The 19,467-nt window shown below is 37.4% G+C and overlaps 3 protein-coding genes across 3 annotated transcripts; all 3 read right to left on the reverse strand.

The window, feature by feature from the left end:
• Window positions 1-1,309: 1,309 nt before the first annotated feature.
• On the reverse strand, window positions 1,310-1,510 carry K441DRAFT_586290 (uncharacterized protein; the record flags this gene model as incomplete). The annotated part of the gene is made up of 1 exon (XM_067644625.1): window positions 1,310-1,510. A coding segment is annotated over one exon (201 nt), but the record flags the coding sequence as incomplete, so codon positions are not given.
• A 1,899-nt stretch (window positions 1,511-3,409) lies between these two features.
• Window positions 3,410-3,916, reverse strand: K441DRAFT_586523 (uncharacterized protein; the record flags this gene model as incomplete). Its single annotated transcript, XM_067644634.1, has 1 exon — window positions 3,410-3,916. The coding sequence occupies one exon, from the start codon at window positions 3,914-3,916 to the stop codon at window positions 3,410-3,412; it is 507 nt and encodes a 168-aa protein (XP_067498404.1).
• Window positions 3,917-4,748: 832 nt separating this feature from the next.
• K441DRAFT_586441 (uncharacterized protein) lies at window positions 4,749-4,925 on the reverse strand (the record flags this gene model as incomplete). Its single annotated transcript, XM_067644629.1, has 1 exon — window positions 4,749-4,925. A coding segment is annotated over one exon (177 nt), but the record flags the coding sequence as incomplete, so codon positions are not given.
• Window positions 4,926-19,467: the final 14,542 nt, after the last annotated feature.

Genomic DNA, 19,467 nt, shown 5'->3' on the forward strand with positions numbered 1-19,467 from the left:
ATTGTCTATAATATCCCCCGCTATATATTAGTGTGTTAAGTATAAACACTAGCTAGTTAGATCTAAGCGGCGACAGTAAGGATTAAGAAGAGGATATTATATAGGGCCTACAGCTACTATAGTAATACCGTTATCGGTAAGGGTAGTAGTAGTAGGGGCATAGTGGGTAATTAGATAGGCGTATAAGCAGAGCTTTAGATTTAACTTAACGATTAATCTAGAAAAAAAAGCTCTAGATTAATCTAACGCTAAGACCTTAGATTTAACTACTATATATGGTAAAGCGTGCGAATTTAACGCGGTTGCCGATCTAGAGGAGCTCTAGATTAGAAAGTCGTCAGATTGACCGAACAGTCGCCTCCAGATCAGATTGGGGCTCCAGATCAACTCGGTTCTGGAGCTGCAACCGAACGCACCCTTAGCAATCACACGAGATGTATTCGACATTTTCGTAGCTTAAATTCCGACCAAATTCCTACAACATAGAAGACTTGCTAAAGAATATTTTCAGCGATCATTCAGAGGTTGATGCTCTTGTAAGGGGATAAATGCCCCAAGGTGCCTAGTCACGATTTTGTACGCGCGCCTTGATGAGAGATGAGCGATGATGTCACTGCCCCTTCCACCAGGTTTTGGCGCAGGGTCGGACCAAGGCCGATCTTGGACCCTTGGGATCGTTCGAATGCGTGGGCAAACCGGGTTGTGCATCGCGCCTCTCCACAAATCTTTATTCCTTCCGTGCGGAGGTGTGTCCGGCGTTTGGTTTTGCGGTGATCATTCTTGTCTTCCCTCATCCTGGTAAGTATTGTAAAATAACTCCTCCAACATCCCTTTACTCCGAGAAATTTATACACCAATTACATGATAATAAGCTGAAGACGGTATCTTTCTTTACCCTATTTTAGAAAAATTCTTTGTTGATGTGCTTTGTGTGTTTTCCAATCATGATGGTTCTTTATGTGTACAAAGCGATGGTGAACAAAGCATCAGAGAACCGATAATAAGAACCATAAGCTTATAGTTAGGCTCATTTTGTGGCAACGATTAGAACCTCACACAAAGCATTTGAAAAGAAACAGACCAGCCATCCTTACCCCCCGCAGCAACAAGAACAAGTCAGTGCTTAGCATAAGCAGACCTATCCACCACATTATTCGGAAACAGAATTCCACCCAAATAAACAGCTACTCCGCAGAAAGGCTTACGGCAACAGCTAAACAGCTTTCTGTACATAAACAGACCATCCCCGCTAGGCAAAGTCCACAGAAACAAGACTGATACCTTCACCTTCCCACTATCACTAAGCTCACTACTGCAGAGCCTCCTTCTCCAAGCCATCCGCCCTCGTTACACCCTCCTCATCCCCGTCGTCTACTCCCCCAACGAGTGCACCGCAAATGGTACACTTCGCCTTCTCAACCGGACGTCCGCATTCACCAACTGTGGACGGATGGCCATTGGCGCAATTATACCAATGTTCCGTTCCAGAAAACTCATTCGCGGTAGCCGTTGTCGAACGATCGTGATTACCCCTGTCAATTTAGCTCTCCTATATTCGGCATAGATCAGGGGTGTCTTGGCTGCTGATCTTGACTGTATATACGTCAATCGGACAGAATTCTCATTCTTGATCTTCCTTTTTGATAGCCGCAAGCACGGCCCTGCGCTCTTCAGTAGTAACGAAACTGAAGAATGCACCATCCTGGAGATTGCTTTCGACAACTTTTGATCTCAGTCATTATATGCTTCAGGTTGGGTACCTCCCCTCAGAGCGTTTCGCAAAGAGAGGTGGCAGTGTCGAGGTGGATCTCAGCTTCGTTCTTTAGCGCTTGAGCAGCATCGAAGCGGGACGTAGATCGTTCGATGGCACAGTAGCGGGCCTAGAAAATACGTGCTTCGGCTTCACGAACAGGGTTATTGGAGGCCTTGGCGGCTTCAGCAAGTACGCCGCAGTCCTGTCGGTTGATTGATAAATCGAGAGAGTTCTCTAATTTGATGCGGCTGGGGCTCTCATGAACTTGTGCGATGAAGTCTGACAATATAGCAAGATCGCATCAAAGCAGTAGAGCATTTGCCATGGTGTGGAAGGTTGTTCGTCGATGCCGTGGCGCCTTCTGGTTGATTCCAGGGCTTCCATCAATATTCAATATCAGTATAAGGTCGTATTGATATTGATATTGAATAGTAATTCAGTATTGAAAAGATATTGAATATTGAATTTTTGCCAAGCCTCCATACAAATATAGGCTGCGAACCGTGCATAATTAAGGCCTTAGCATAAACGCACGCCCAAAACGGACACCTTACGTCCAAAATAGCCACCTTATATTGTCCTATAGCCTTTATACACCTTATTATACTCTACTGCGTATAGCAGAGTATATATTTCTAATACTCATTATAGCAGAATCCATAAAACTGGCTATTTTATATACTTTTATATATTCTCTTTCAATATTCAATACTGATGGAAGCCCTGGTTGATTCTACTAATTCCCACACGCGAACAAAGGGTACCTCTTCTTTACGGACTTTGTTAAAGTAGCTTGTTGTAGCTTTCGATATTTTGTAATACCGAGAACATTCATGAGCTGCGTTAGAAATAAATCTAAGCTGTTGGTCGCGGCTCCCGCCGAGATGAAGGCAGTGATGTAATTGGTCTGGTTGGTTACAAATTTTGCCCTCGTAACCAACCAATAGCCCATTTGAAGGCCCCAACCGGTTGCCCAACCGGTTAAACCAGATAAACCAAATGAGATTAGAAATATCGTGAGTCTTGGCATAGTGTTGAGTCGAATCAATCGTTAATAACTACATATTTGATAGCATCTCCCTTATCGCTCTTATCACCGTCATCGTCGCAATCGCTTTCACTAAGCTCCCCTTCCTGCTCGTCCTGTTCCTTATCGTTTTCCTTACCCTTTTCCTTATCCTTTTCCTCATCTGCATTACCTATTGTATTAGAATCTTTCTTGGCGGCAGCTTTGGCGGCAGCTTTGGCAGCAGCTTCTTCCTTATATAAATCGTCAACGTCAGGATCGACGCCTCGCTGAAAGGCCTTGGGCTTTAGGCGCCCATACCAGGACTTCAAGCACTCGTTTGCTTTAACGATATTAGCTTTAAGACGATTGCGAGAGTTAGTAATAAGGTGTTTTGCAGAGCTAAATACTCTCTCGCATTCAGCGCTTATAAGTGGTATAGCTAGCATATCAAGAGCAAATCGGGCGAGCTCTGGCTGTGAGAAATATAGCGAATTCCAATAAGCCAGAGGATCCGAATTAGGTTCCAGCTCTGCTCGTATATAGCTTTAGTAGGCGTCAGCTTTCATAAGGGGTGTATGTTTAACTTGCTCGTGCAAATATAGCCTACCAAAAGTTTCGCCAGGTGTATACTCCGTAGTAGATGACTGCTAAGCGGCCGCGGTGGTATATTTGCCTTTATATTCCTCCTGCCAGAGCTCCTCTACAAGGCCTTGTATACCAAGATCTTTAGGATCCTTAGGGTCGCCACAAAGCCAATATTTCTTCTTTTTATTACCCTTGAATTGTTGCTTAAACCACGCCCACTTCTTATCCGGAAGAAGAACTTGCGCAGCGTAGTAGGCAGCGCTCTCATCCGCATACTTATAGTATTGCTCACACTTCTCCCATAAAGCAAAAGCCGAAGCTTCCAAGTAGGTATATTCCTCACTGTTGCCGTGCTTCTCTTGTAGTTCTTTAAAATCTTCCTTCGCATTAAATAGATATCTAAGAAGCCAATCTATTGTAGTAAACCAGCGGTAAAGCGTGTGTTTATGGCCCTGGCCATATATAGTTGCCTTGTAGAAGGGTTGTAGTACGGATAAGAGCTTTTCAAGTAGGAACCAGTGGTAATTTGTGAGGGTATTATTTTCTATGCCTTCGCCGCGTTTTGGCATATGGTTATTACAGAAGTTTTAGATACGTTGTTTACAGTTAATAGCGCGTATAATAGAGCTAAAGTACGAGTTCTACCGGGTTGAATTACTTTAAATTAACTATAGAGTAAAAAGTTAGAATATTAATAATATTGCGACCGTAGATAGCCCGGGGGAATAGATAATCTAGCGCCGTACCTAATTAAACTCCTGTCTTATTACGTTATAGAGAGGCAGTAATAGGACTTACCTCAAGCTAATTAAACTCTGCCCACTCTCCACCAATTACAATTCTCTTGAACTCCTTACGACGCTGCGGCAACATCCTAATATACCTTATTATATTATGTAGTCGACCAAGCGCTCCTTACTTTCTCTAAATTGCCGCAATAGCGTTAAAATCCCGCCTATTATACGCTAACTCGAGCTCCTCTAAAGTAGTATCCGCAGTCTTGCCCAGAAGAAAGGCCTGGGCAGCTAGGTTAACTATATAGCCAAGACACCAAATACGACAACGTTTCCGCTGCTTAGCTGTCATTTGGGGGTAGAGAGTCTTAAGAATTAAGTCGACTGCTATATTATTACTTAACGTGTTATCAAGCACGAAATACCTAAGATAACTGCTAATTCTATATTTACTAATTACATTAAGAACCATCTGGGCTATATTGGCGCCGCTATGCTCTCCCTCTAGCTGTCGCAATCCAAGAAGCTTTGCCTGGCGTACTCCGTCGCGATTAATATAATGGGCAACTATCGCAATAATGGCGTAGTAATTTGGTAACGTCTATAAGTCAAAGAATAAATAGATACTTAATCGAGCTTGGTGTAAGTCCTCCTGCAGTTATCTCTTCTATTTTTTGAACTCTCCTATTACCCATTTGCGTACTATATTTCGCGTAGGAAGCAATTTGGCAAGGCTTTTATTTAGATGCTGAATTAATTTAACAAAGTAGGCGTTTTCGATCTGGTAAAATGCGACGTAATAGTATACGAGCCATCGAATTAGTAAAAGCTTAAAAGCTTTAAACCAGGCCTTCCAAATATAATCCTGCTGCTTGACGAATTTTATAATTGCGCCTTTAGGGGGAATTGCTTTACCGTGGTAATTAATGCGATAGGACCGTTTCCAATGGCCTAATACTGTTGAATTACCATCGAGCGCTACCCTAAAATTAGCTGATATCTATATAAGAGCAGGGCGACTTACTGAGAGGCTTATACTTTAGGTCCTTCTTCTAATCTAAGTAGTAGCAGTAGTAGTAATATCGAACGCCTATGGCTTCGTGAACTATCGCATATCCCTTCTCTTCCTCCCATATATGCGACTTCTTTATACAGCCTCCACGCTTCCTCGCAACCTCGTCGCAACGCCTATACTATTAGCCGTGGACTTCAAATCGCTTTTGTTAAGAGGCCTAGCTTACCGCAGGCTCTGGCGCGGAGTTAGACTCAACTTTATAATAGGTAAGAGGCTCCGCCAGAGCTTTATCCGGCTTTATCTTTTAACGCTTCCTTTTTTAACTTTAAGAAGACTAACAGGCGCGCTTTTTAGGGACGGCAGGAGCCTTGCCCGCAGAACGGCTACTACCTATAAAACTACTACCTCCACTACATAACGATCGACCGGTTAAAACAAAGGCCTCCATTAAGTTGACGGTAGACAGAAATAAGGGCAATTGGCAATAAGAATAAAGCAATAAGGGCGACGCGATAAGGACGCGACGTATAAACGGGCTCTCGAGTTAGTAAGGGGGTAAACTTTAATAGTTAAGTGGCTCTAGCTCTCGTTGTACGTGGCACCCTTACCCAAAACCTCAACACCAAGGCTCTATACTAACTTAATTGGTTTAGGTAGTTAACCGGTTGAGCGGAATTTTCTATAACCAACCAATCGCAAGCCAAAAAAAGCTCTAACCGGTTGCGATTTTGGAAGCGTAACCAACCAACCAACCAAAACTTCAACCAGACCAGTGACATCACTGGATGAAGGCCGGTTCGCAGTGCTTCCACATTAAGTTGAGTTTCTAAATTAGCAAGTGATTCTTGCTCTATGGCAAGTTTCTGTGCTAGAGGCACATATTCCGAGTTCGCCTAGGACAAGGACTTCTTAGTAGACTTATTAAGCAGCGCGCGCCTAACAATTTGACCATAGCGAGAAATATCGCGCAAGGATCCACGACACTGAGGGCAACTCGGGAGAACTTTCCCCCCCAAAGAGAATGGTTCTGATGGTTTCTTAATTTCGAGCACCGTTCCAGCAGTAGTCGTGAAGTAATTCGCGGACATCTTCATGTGATTATCTATATTGGGCAGCAGTGTGTCCAACAGTCAGCTAGTTGCGAGCTTCAGCCTTTATAGCTGACTGACTGCGTCAATTGGGCCGCTTGCTGTCCGCTGACTGCAAGGTAACGTAGGCTGACTGTCACGCTGTCAGCTAGCTGCCCCAATTAGGAAAGTGATATAGACTTTATGGTGTTTCATTGCGGATTTTTGGCAGCACTTCTCTATATATAAATATTAACGTTGCCTAATTAAATTCAACCCTAATTTACCTAATATAGTATTTAAATATAGCTAAATTCGTTATACGCACCTACAGAGGTTTAAAAAAGTAGAACGTTTGGTGGTGACATTAGTGGCAAGGTTAGAACGAGGCATTAGTGAGGACTTAGGAGGCTCTATTTCTACATTAGATTTAGTTAAATACGAAGCTCTATTAAATGTATCTTACCAAGCTAGCTTTTCTGCCTCTATAGTTGGCTTATAGCCAGCAAGATTAATATTCAAGCTTGTTAACCAAGGTATAGTTAAACCTCTATTAGAGTTAATACAGTCAATTAATTAACTACCACTTTTAACATTAATCTGCTTTAATGGTTTTTAAGCTAGATAGTAGAGCTTACATAGCTAGAGCCTCTTTTTGCCCAAAGGGCCGTCTTAAAAAAGGTCTGCTCTATGCTTCTATATTAGGGTGCGTTCGGTTACAGCTCTAGATTAAATCTAGAGGCTCCAGAACCAAGTTAATCTAGAGGCAACTATTCGGTTAATCTAACGACTTTCTAATCTAGAGCTCCTTTAGATCGGCAACCGCGTTAAATTTGTACGCTTTACTATATATAGTAGTTAAATCTAAGGTTTTAGCGTTAGATTAATCTAGAGCTTTTTTTTTTAAAATTAATTATTAAGTTAAATCTAGAGCTCTGCTCGTGCGCCTATCCAATTACCTACTATACCTTTACTACTACTACCCTTACCGATAACGGTATTACTATAGCAGCTGTAGGCCCTATACAATATCCTCTTCTTAATCCTTACTGTTACCGCTTAAATCTAACTAGCTAGTGTTTATACTTAATACACTAATATATAGCGGGGGACGTTATAAATAATGTAGTTACTCTATAGTTACCTATAGAGGCTCTATAATTTAATAAGGATACGGCTAGAGGTATTTAGGAAGTTGCTTAAATAGCTCTAAATTAACGGTAGCTTAAAGGATATAAAACTTCTATTAGTAGTAGAGAAGCTATTAATATTCCTACTAATATTTAGTAATAATTAGTTATACTAATTAGTTTATAAGGAAATGTAGTATACCTTATTAATAATTAAGGAGTAGGTAATATATACTTTAAAGAAATCCTTTTACTAAAGCTAATTTAGTATATAGAGTAGTATATTTAGTTCTTTTTAGGCTTATTAAATTATATAAGGAGCTTATTAATCTACCTAAAAATACTACACTAGATAAGATTATAGATGACCTAAAGCAATATCCGTTCTTCGCTAATTATATTAAAGTACTTAATAGTCCGCATTTACTAATTGCAATTAAAGGTAGGTATAAGTAGTAAGCTCCTTAGTATAGTAAGAAAGGTATATTAACACAGAACGTTTTAGCTACTGTTAATTTTAATATAAACTTTATATATATTCTGGCTAGATAGAAAGGTACTACCTATAACTATAGAGTTATTAATTCGGCAAAGAAGAAAGGCTTTAAAGCTCTATAAGGTTAATATTATCTTACTAATATTAGTTATTTAAATACCTTTATAACGTTAGTACTATACTAAGGCGTTTAATATTATCTTTATAAATAAGCTTAGGTAAATATAAGGCCGTAGAATATAAAGGAGCTATTTAATCTACGTTATATAGGACTTAGGAATATTATTAAGCGTACCTTTAGAGTCTTTAAGAGACGATTTTAATACTTTAAGGCAGTAAGATAGAACTTCCCTCTAGTAATATAGGTTCTTTTAGTATATATATTAATAGTAGTATATAACTTCTTAAATATATATAATCCTAATAATTTAAAGGACTATAGTATAGTAGAGGATAAGGAGGTTAATAAGGAGGACGTATAGATAGTAGAGGAAGAGAGTAAGGTTGCTATAAATTAAAGACGGGATAAAATTATAGAGCTTATATAGAGAAACTATTATTAGGTAATTAGGAGGCCTTTATAATATCTAGGTATATAATTTATAGGCAAATTACTATACTAAATTATATACTAATATATTTTACTACTATAGAGCACGCCTTAAAAGAGCTTCTGTCACGGCTTAAATAAATGCCTCTAAACCGAAGCTTGAACGAATGCTGTATTACGAAGATACTAAGCTAAAGAGAAGGAAAAAGGGGTCGCCAGGACCGATGTAAACAAATATGTAGGGTAAGCCGCCAAGGCGCTAGCTTTAGGCGGGCTAATCACAGGTCGGCAGAATATGGCAGAATTTGGCAGGTAACGTGCGATAGCGCCGTTACATCACCCCCCTCTTTAAAGAAAGCCTGCCCTCAGGCTTAGTTAGAAATAGGGTAGCACTAGGCTTATAAATGTGGGATTATAAAATATAAGATAAGGAGATAAAGGGGATAAGAGTACGTCCAGACTAAGTACAAAGGGCAATTGTAGGCTAAGTGGAAGCACTAGGCCAGAAAGAGTAGCCGCTAAAAGTCTTAGCACGGATCTGACTAATTAAACAACTTCAACCGGTAGTCGAAGTTCCTAGACATCTAATATTTTATGGTACTAGCAGAAAACGGCAGAATATAGCAGAATTTGGCAGACAGCTGTATTAGGGCTTTAGGGCGTTTTTGTCCCTATATTCTTCTAATAACTTATTATCTTTATTATGCTAGCATTCCATCTATTCGTCTAGGTACTTTGGGGGCCTAGGCGCATTAGGGTATTGGTTATAGAATTCTTTAAGCTTCTAGGGGCAGCCTATAAAGTTCCATATAGGGTACTAGGTTGGGTCAGGATTGTAGCCCTTCTATTAAACACGGTATTTTAGCGTTCCCCATACTATCTTACAGGCTAGTATTTTGTTAACCTCCTATTCGCTGTCACCGTTTACTTAAACTGGTAGGGGAGGCTTATTCTTTTATCTAGGCAATGGGTTGTTTGTAGCTTTCCATAACTTATCCGGCGAGAAGATAGGGTAAACCCTAATTAAATCTAGGAGCTTTATCTTATATAAGTTGCCTATCTTCTTAAGAACCTCATATAGTCCTGCCATCTGGTAGTTTAGCTTATGGCTGGGTCGTTCGGTCTTCTAATTCCTTATTATAACCTAGACTATATCGCTAGGGGTAAAATCGGGCTCTTAATGGTGTTTATTTGCCTGCTGTTCCATTAACCTCTAAGCTTTTTTTAGGTTTTTACGGGCTACCGTTTAGGCCTCCTCTAATCATTTGGTGTACTATTAGGCCTTAGCATAGGATAGCTTCTCTTATATAGTCTAGGGTTCTTCTGGCCTTTTCTAGTCAAAGCTTATATGGGGTAAGTATCCCATTTCTAGCTAAATTGGGGCAAACCCTATAGAGTTATAGGGTAAGGTTGCTTGCGCGTAGTCCATTAAGGGTAGTAGTTTAGACCAGTTGTCCTAGAAATAGTTAACGAAGGGCCTAAGCCTCTAGTCCAGGTACTAATTTATAATCTCTGTCTAACCGTCTGTCTGGGGGTAATAAGCCATAGAAAGCTTTAGCTTAATGCCTAGGATCCGGGTAAACTTATTCTAGAAGGCCGATATAAACTATGGCCCATAATTAGATATAATAGTATTTAGTGGTCCGTAGATTCGGTAGACGTAATAGACATATAGCTAGGCTGCCTCTTTGGCATTAATGTTCTTATAACAGGGAATTAAGAACGGGCGTTTACTAAAGCGGTTAACTATAACTATAACTATATTATATCCGTTACGGTCCCTAGGTAGTTTATAGAAGTTTATAGAGATATACTACTAAGGGCGCTTTGGTATTGGGAGTGGCTTAAGTAGTCCTGGGGTCTTATCCCATGGGATTATAGTTCTCCGGCAGTCTTTATAGTTCTATATATATTAATTAATATTCGCAACCATTCTTAGCTAGTAGTAGCGGCAGTTAATAATTTTACGGGTTTTATTCTTGCTAGGGTGTGCTATAGAGACTTAGTAATAAGCTTTGCGGATTAGTTTGGTTCGTAGATTATTAATATTAAGGACTATAAGCCACTCCTGGTATAGGAGCAATCCTTCCTCCGTCTTAAAATTGGGGTTTCCTTTTACGGCTTATTCGCGGAGGGCCCTTAGGGCATTAGCCATACGGTTTATAGTTAGAAGGCGGTTAATTAGCCCTATTAGCTTATCTAAGGACTCCTCTATTAGTGCTAGCTCGTTTTGCTAGGAGTCTAGCTCCTTAAGGATCCGTAGGTTAAGCTGTTCTAGATAGAGGAGGGCGCGCGTCCAATATTAGGTCTTTAGCTTATCCTAGGGTCCTATATCTTGTTCTTTTTAGGTTAGGGTATTAGCCTTAGAGTTTTACTTGCTAGAATAATATATAATCATAAAGAAGAATTAGGAGAGTATTTTGGCCTACTAGGCCTATTGTTTAGTAAGCTGCTTTATAGTTATAAAGTACTCTAGGGCTTTATAATCTATATATATCTTAATCTAGGAATTTATACCTTTAAGCTCTGCGCGCCATTAGAAGAGTAATTAAATAATAGCTAGCATTTTTTTGTCGTGTACTTTATAGTTACACTTAGCCAGGTCTATTATCTTTAAGAAGAAAGCTATAGGGTACCATTCGCCGTCTAGATGTAACTATAATAGGATTCCCGCTACGACCCCATTAGAGGCGTCCGTTTCTAGCATTGATTTAAGGTCCGGGTTATAGTAATAAAGGATTAGGGAAGAGATAAGCCGATCCTTTATCTCTTTAAAGGCTTCTATATAGCTATTATTAAAGATAAAAGGCATATCCTTCCTAGTTAGTTATATAAGAGGTTTTGCCGCAATTCTATAGTTATAGATAAACCGGCGGTAGAAGTTGTAGAAGCTAAGGAAGGACTAGATTCCTTTTACTGTGTAAGGGGGCTTCTAGTTACGGATTGCCTCTACCTTCTTAGGGTCAACCTTAATTCCTTCTATAGTCACGATAAACCCAAGGTATTTTATACGTTTTACCCTAAACTTACATTTCTTAATATTAACTTATAAGCCCGCGTTCCGTAGTCTCTTTAGGACCTTCTTAATATGAACTTAATGCTTAAGTTCGTCATCTAAGTATATAAGAATATCGTCTAGGTATACTATATAGAATTCGTTAAGGTAATTAAAAAGAACGTTATTTATATACCTTTAGTACATAGCCAGTCCGTTTATTAGTTTAAAAGGAAGAACTTTATATTTATAGGAACCATAATAGGTACAGAACGTTGTTAAATCTTTAGATATAGGGTCTATCCTAATTCGGTGGAAAGCTTGGCGGATATTAAGTTTAGTAAAGATCTTTACCTAGCTTAGACGTATAAGGGTCTCATTAATTAAAGGAATAGAATACTGGTCCTTCTAAGTAATAGTGTTTAGCTTTTAATAGTTAATACAAAAATAAAGGCCTCTATTAGGCTTTTTTACGAATAGGATAGGGGAAGTAAAAGGGGCTTGACTTAGCTCGATAAACCCTTTATTTAGGTTATTAATTAAGTACTACTTTATTACTTTTAACTTATCCATTAATTAATAGTAAAGGGGGCTATAGCCTAGTAAGTTATTGGCTTCTAATTAAATCTTATAATCATACGTCTGGTAGGGGGGTAACTTATCTAAGGCCGCCTTTAAGAATATATCCTTGTAGTTTATATAAATGGTAAAAAGGAGGCGTTTAACTAGTTCCTCATCGGTTTCCTTAGCTAGCCTTTCCTCTCTATTATTAATAATTTAGTTAATCTTATATAGGCTTATTATAAAGACCTTATTATCCTTCCGGTATATATTAAAGTAAAACGCTATAGCGCTAATTGCGGTAATGTCTATAGTAGGGGGGTTGCCTAATAATAGGGGCGTATATAACTTTAGGGACTTCCGGGGTACTAGCGTTATTATTACCCCTTTTAGCTCCTGTTACATCTTTTAGAGGTTATCCCTTATATCCTATTAATACGTTCTTTTCTATACCAGTTAAATCCGTGCGATTTAGACGTTGTCTATATTACTATCTGTCCCGCTTCTGTACGTAGAGTCCTCTTTAAACGTAGCGCTTTAGGAGAGTATCTTTGTTAGTACGGAGTTCTTTCTAGCTTTATAGCGGGCGTCTTCTTAGGTAAAGGCTAGGTCACAGGCCCGGACATCCTGCTAGTAGGTAGGGTTAGCCCTTACGGTTAGTGTCTTATAGTTAGTTCGGATCTCCCTAATAAAGGAGGGTAACCTTGGTCTATCCTCCGGCTAGATAAACCGTCTTTATTATACGTTTAACCAGATATTAAAATAGAACATCTATTTTCGTCTAAGGATTATATTGTAAGACCCCAGGTCTAGGATATAAAAGGGGATGCCGTATTAGCGTCGTCCGTTAAGAGTAATATATAACTTTAAGATGTGGGTAACGGGCCAACCGGCTTAGCCGTTATAGCCTTTTACCTAAACAGGCTTCTCTAGTTAGATGGCTTCTGTATTTAGAAACTTGGCAATATTATTTATATAGGCAGTATTTATAAAGGCAAAGCTATTTGCTCTAGTGTTAATAAGGGCGGTTATATTAACTCTATATCCATTTTAAGATACTATATATAGAAACGTAAAATACTTTCCACCTATTAACTAACTAAGATTAATCTCTTTAAGATCAATAGGGTACCCTAGGGGGGAGTCTTTCCCTAGGGTTCCTCTTTTCCCAACTTATCTAACGTTTCTCCTTCCTTTATCTCCTTAATATCGCCTATATCCTTTAGCTCCAGGTAGGACGAGGTAAAGTGACCCTACTTATTATAGTTAAAGCACGTGGCCGAGGTAGGGTTAATTAAAGTATTGCGGCGAATACTAGTTAATAGTGTGGTACGTAACTGGTCGGGTAAGGCTCGCTAGTGCGTAATTATAACCGCCTTTAGTAAAAGAGCAGTCGTAACTTGTCTTCCTGCTTTAGCTTTTATAGGTATAGCTAGCGAGTTCTAATTATTATAGAGTTGCTTCTACTAATTAGGGCGGGCGTCAATCTGCTTTAGTTCTAAGTCTAATAATAAGCAATAAGCTGCAAGTCTTTTATAGGTTGGTAGGTCATCTAAGGTTATAGTAATCTTTTCTTATAGCCGGATTATTAGCTTATTATATAGGTCTAATTGGTAGTTCTTAAGGGGGACCTAGCCTTCTCCTATAAGGTATAGGAATTAAGTCTAGAATTTAGCAAAGGGTTAGTTCGGTTTTATTATTAAGCAATTATAGTTATAACGGGCATCCTATACTTTGTTTGGGTTAATATAAATAGCTGCTAGGTACTATATTATCTTATTAATGGATATAAATTAGACAGGGGAGTTATCCTCAAACTTAGCTTAAAGGTGCCGTTAGGCGTCCCCAGTGGTTCGACTAAAGAGGTAAAGCATTTTAGCTTCTTTAGAAAGAAAATAGTTATAGTTAACACGGAGCTTTCCTTATACTTAAATCCTCTAATTCTTAAAGGTAGGGTCTATCCCGTTAGATAGTAGTAGGGGGTTAGGGAGCTTAACGGACTTTAATTGCTTCGTTATTGTATCTATACTCCCTAGTGTATTATATTTAGTAGAGTAAATAGGTTAGCTAGGGCTTTAAGAAGGGGAAGCTAGGCTATTTTATAGGGCCGTAAGGCTTTCTAGGATCTCTTATAGGGTCTCTTGTATATTTCTCGCTTTAAGACAATCGGCTTCCTAGCTGGCTACAAGGGCACGAATCTGCTCGCGTACGTTTACGATGTTATTATTATCTTTAATTTCTAATCCTAATTGGATCTCAGGTTTCTCTTAGGTAGAGGCAGCTCTCTTAGATAAGCTTGCTTTAGGTGCCATTATTAGCTTCCTAAGGTTCGTCGGTATTATACGCTTTAGTTTTAATTTTGGGGGTACAGGTCCAGTCCTATCTAGCTTATGAGGTGGGATATTATCTAGGCCTTCCTAGGTAATGTAGAGTGGTTTTAGTGTCTAAGTATAGCGCGTTAATGCGTTATTGCAGACAAAGTTTCTTTAGGGTAGGATATTATTGAGGCCTTCCCAGGTAAGGTAGGGAGAGCTTAGTATAATATCACGGCTTAAACAAATGCCTCTAAACCAAAGCTTAAACGAATGCTATATTACGAAGATACTAAGCTAAAGAGAAGGAAAAAGGGGTCGCTAGGACCAATGTAAATAAATATGTAGGGTAAGCCGCCAAGGCGCTAGCTTTGGGCGGGCTAATCGCAGGTCGGCAGAATATGGCAGAATTTGGCAGGTAACGTGCGATAGCGCCGTTACAGCTTCTTAATATAATAACTTTCTAATAATTATATATAGAAAAGCGGTTACTTTAATTTTATAGAGTATATTTATAATAGGTTTAAGGACTTATTAATTTATATATAAAAACCTTACTAAAAAATAAATTTACTAATAGTAAAGCAATTATAAATATAAAGTAAAAGTAGTTACTAATTTTATATAAACTTTAACCTTTAACGTTTTCCTTTTTCTTTATTTTTACTAGAGTTCTATTTATTAACCTCTTCTATAACGCCCTTAATATAATTAAAAAGGTTCTTACTATTAATTCCGTCTTAAAGGCTTCTAAAATAAGTACTTAATTATTAAGGTTTATATTATTAAACTCGTTAAGGAACTCTACTAAGGCCTTTTTTAGAGGCGGCTTTTAACTAAAAAGCTCTTGCGTAGCTCTAATCTCTTTTAATATTAATTCTATAGTCTCTCCTAGTAGGTTCTTTATCCTTTACCTATCTTTAAATTACTAATACTTTATATCTAGTTTATTTAACTAGGTAGCTTATTTAGTAGCGCGTTTTCTTATAGCTAGTAAAGATATTTAAGTAGGCGTTAACAAAGGCGTATAATAAAGGCTTAGGCTTATTAAGGACAATAATTATTAACTAGAAGGTATAGTAGAGCGATTATCTAAGAAAATATTACTGGCTAATAAAGCTAACTAACGCTATTCTATAGAAGATTAAGGTTTATCTTTATTAGCTACCTTATTATCTTCCTTATTAGAAAACTCTTCCTCTTTACTCCTACCGTCCTATATAGTAGCAGTACTTTCCTCCTTTATTAGCGTAGGATTAATTAGCGGCCTATTCTTTATTTAATTAAGAGCTTTATTAATAGTAAGAGCGTAGTTACCCGTTATAACTACGCCTTAAAATAGCTTATTAAGCTCCTCTAAGAAAAGCGGCGGAGTATCTTAAAACTTTATAATATTAAAATTAGCTTTAAAATATCTATCTATAACGTCTTTAAAGGCAACTAGTATACCTTTATATAAGCTTTATAGTATAGGAAAATTAAATAAGTAACTTAATTATAAATAGAGGTTTAAAGGGTCTATATATATATATAAGGAAGGTATAGATAATAAGATAAGAAAGGAGTAATTAACCAAGTTATTAACCGAGTTAGTAGTTAAGTTGGTGGCTTAAGTTAGTAAATAAGTTAAGGTAAATAAGTCGTTAAGTAAGTTAAGGGTAGGCTTAAGAAAGCACTAGTAGTTAGTTATACTTTATTATTGTCCTACCCCTAGCTAAATTAGCTATAAAGCTCCTTCTATACCTTCTAGTCCTTTTTATAGCTTTTATACTTACTTTTAAGCTACCATATAGTAATTAGATATTAAGTCTTTACTTATACGGCATTTAAAGCTATCTGCTAGCCTTCCTTTTTATATAAGCTATTTACGCGGAGCCCTTTCTAAACAGCCTCTATTAGGCCTTTAACTATAGCTTCTTCTATTTTATAAGTCTAGTTAATATACTACTTTTTTAAAGCTACTTAGTAAGCTGCGGGCTATATATAAAGGGGTAAAGGGCGCAAAGAACGTAGTATATACGTATTAGTAGCAGGAGTAGGGGTAATAGTTATTAGTAATATAGTAAGAAGATACTAAAATAAGGAGCTAGTAATAAAGGTTTAATAGTAGGTATATTTTAGTAGAGGATTAATTAATATAGGCAGAAGATATTACTAATTTTAAGCCTTATCTAAGGCCTTTTTAGAACAGTTAACCGAACAGTTAGCTTTATTTTAGATTAAGTATAACTACCAGATTAAGCGCCACTAATTATCTACTAATTGACGCCGGTTAAAGCATAGACTAATATTAGATTGAAAAAGCTCTAAATTGCAACTAAATACACCCTTAGTAATATAGGAGCTTTAATATACTCTACTGGCGAGCTACAAATACCAGCGAGCTGCGAACCCCAAAAACTACCAAAAATCGGAAAAAGTGCACCTTAATATCTCGACAATGGCTTAATAATAAATTCTGAAATTTTATAATTAGCCTTTTATACCTATTTTAAACCTCTTATTAGATTTAAAAAGTAATCTATTAAATAGCTCTAAAGATATTGTAATTTAGCTTAAGATTAGGGGCTAAAACCTAATATTTTAATAACGGCCAGGTAACGGGCAGGCTTATTATACTAGAATTTTATTAAAAGTCTTAATATAGGCATAAAAGGCTAATTATAAAATTTCAGAATTTATTATTAAGCCATTGTCAAGATATTAAGATGCACTTTTTCCGATTTTTAGTAGTTTTTAGGGTTCGCAGCTCGCTGGTGTTCGCAGCTCGCTAGTAGAGTACGTTACTTAACGTGTTCTACTAGTTATCCAACAGCCCCCAAAACCACCAAAAATTAGAAAAAATGCACCTTAACATCTTAACAATGGCGTAATAATAAATTCCAAATTTTTATAATTAGCCTTTTGTGCTTATATTAAGACCTTTAATAAAGTTCTAGTATAATAAGCCTAGCTGTTATTAAGATATTAGGTTTTAGCCCCTAATTTTAAGCTAAATTGCAATATTTTTAAATCTAATAAAAGGGTTAAAATAGGGTTAAAAGGCTAATTATAAAATTTTGGAATTTATTATTAAGCCGTTATTAAGATATTAAGGTGCATTTTTTCTAATTTTTGGTGGTTTTTGGGGCTGCCGGATAACTAGTAGAACACGTTAATAGCAACCGCTTATTAATAACCCGGTATCCATATTTGCTAGTAAGCTTACCGTATATTATTAGGTAGAGATTATCCCAGCCATAGTTCCGATTTGCTAGAGGAGGCTCTCGCGATACGGAATTATCTTAACCGCCCAATTCAGTATTATCGTCAATTAGAAGAGGGGAGGAAGCAGTTAATCCACAAACCCTACGCGGTGCTAAAGGAGTTAAATAACGCGTAGATTATAAATTAAATGAGGAAGAAGTAGAGGAAGTAGCTCTACTGCTTAGCTAACGCGTGAAATGCAATATACGTTGCATTTTATATAGGCAATAAAATGGTAAGCTTTAGCACGGGTTTATAGCGCGCAATGGAGATATTATCCCTTCGCCCGCTAAGATGGGCTCAACGTTATCGATAAGGATCTAGCTAATAGGAGGCTCTCTCTTAGCTCTCCATAATGGAATTTATACATAACGTAAGGCCGTTTAAATTGCTATATATAGCTATCTAAGGCCTAGTCCTTAGAGTTAAGCTTAGCTAGATATTCTTTCTAACACTATAAGGAAGTATAAAGTGGAATCTTATAAGCTATATAACTAAAGTTCGTCCTAGGCGGCCTTAAGCGGCGCTTTTAGCTATAACTATCCTCTCTCCTCTTCCTTATAGTGTTGTTAGATAAATTAATAAGTGGAATCTAAGCGCTCTAGTGTTATATAGAGGTTGTATACCGTACTGCTAAGTAGGTAGCGCAGGTAATAGGTTTCTTAAAGATCTGCCTATATATATACTTACATACTAGCTACTATATTATATTTATTACTCCCTTTATTATTTTAGAGGGCCGTAGCGTAGTAGTTTAAATAGATAAGTAGAATATGGCATTATAGAGGTTGCGGCGGAATTAAGTATGGGAATATTAGCGTAGAGTTTACTCTCTAACTATCCTATAGGTAGATAGCTAATAGTAATTGCTAACTACTATATTTAAAAGGAAAGAGAATAGAGGCTTCTACGTCTTTATATAAGTCCTCTTAGTATTATAATAAGACCTTAATTAGTTGGCTACGTTAACACTATATATAAAGAGATTATACTCCTTTATAAAGTCTAGTATATCTAATTCCTTCCTAGCCTTATTATTAAATACCTTTACTATTTACCTATAGCCTATAGTTATTATAGAGGGTCATTTTTGAAGCTTTATAATATAATTCTGGCCTAGTAATATATAACGTTAGTAACTCTATAATATGGTGTTAAGGATAATATACGTACTATTATAGATTATAGATAGAAATAGAACGTATATAGTGTCCTTTTAGGCAAACTCTATTACCTTATAACTCTTAGATAACTCTCCGTATAGTATATCCTACGGAATTTACTTATTATGGCTTAATTTAAGGTCTATAAGTAATGCAGAGAAGCGCTCCGCCAGCACCTTCTTTTAGGCCCTTATTATCCTTTTCTATAAGCTTATATCTAGTCTAAATATACCGTCTTAAAGCTTAATATTATATTCCTTTTTACCTATCTTCTCTTATTATATACGTATTATTTTAACTATTCCAGCTACCCTAATTCCAAGAGATTTTAGCCGTTTAAATAGCTTTATACTACTAAAGAGATTATCTAGCTAAACTACGTGCTTATCCGGCGGATATAGGCGTTTATTAGTACTTAGGTGACGCTATATAAGGAGGTTAAGAATAACGGCTTAAGTTTTTATAAAGCCCTTATTTAGGAAGGATGTATTTAGGTTTACTAGGCCCTTTTTATCGCCTTTAGCATGCTATAGCTAGTTAAGAACATAGCCCTAATTTGCTAAGACCTATATCTTAAAGCCTTCTGGTATAGGTTTTAATAGAATATTAACAATCTCTAACGCTCTACCCATAAACCTCTAAATAGTCTTATTAACAGCTAGGTGCGGGCCTGGCCTCTAGTACTACCGGTAGTATACCTATAGATACTTAGCAAGCTTATCTATACGCTTAAACGTATTATGGAAGCCATTATTAGGTATAGAACTGCATTAAATATAGCGCTTAAGCTGCTTCTATTAATTCTTTAATATATAGTCGCCTACTTTATAAGCGGCTCCTTTTTTAAGAGG

This window comes from Cenococcum geophilum (genome assembly GCF_001692895.1).
Source record: "Cenococcum geophilum 1.58 unplaced genomic scaffold K441scaffold_62, whole genome shotgun sequence".
Classification (NCBI taxonomy): domain Eukaryota; kingdom Fungi; phylum Ascomycota; class Dothideomycetes; order Gloniales; family Gloniaceae; genus Cenococcum; species Cenococcum geophilum.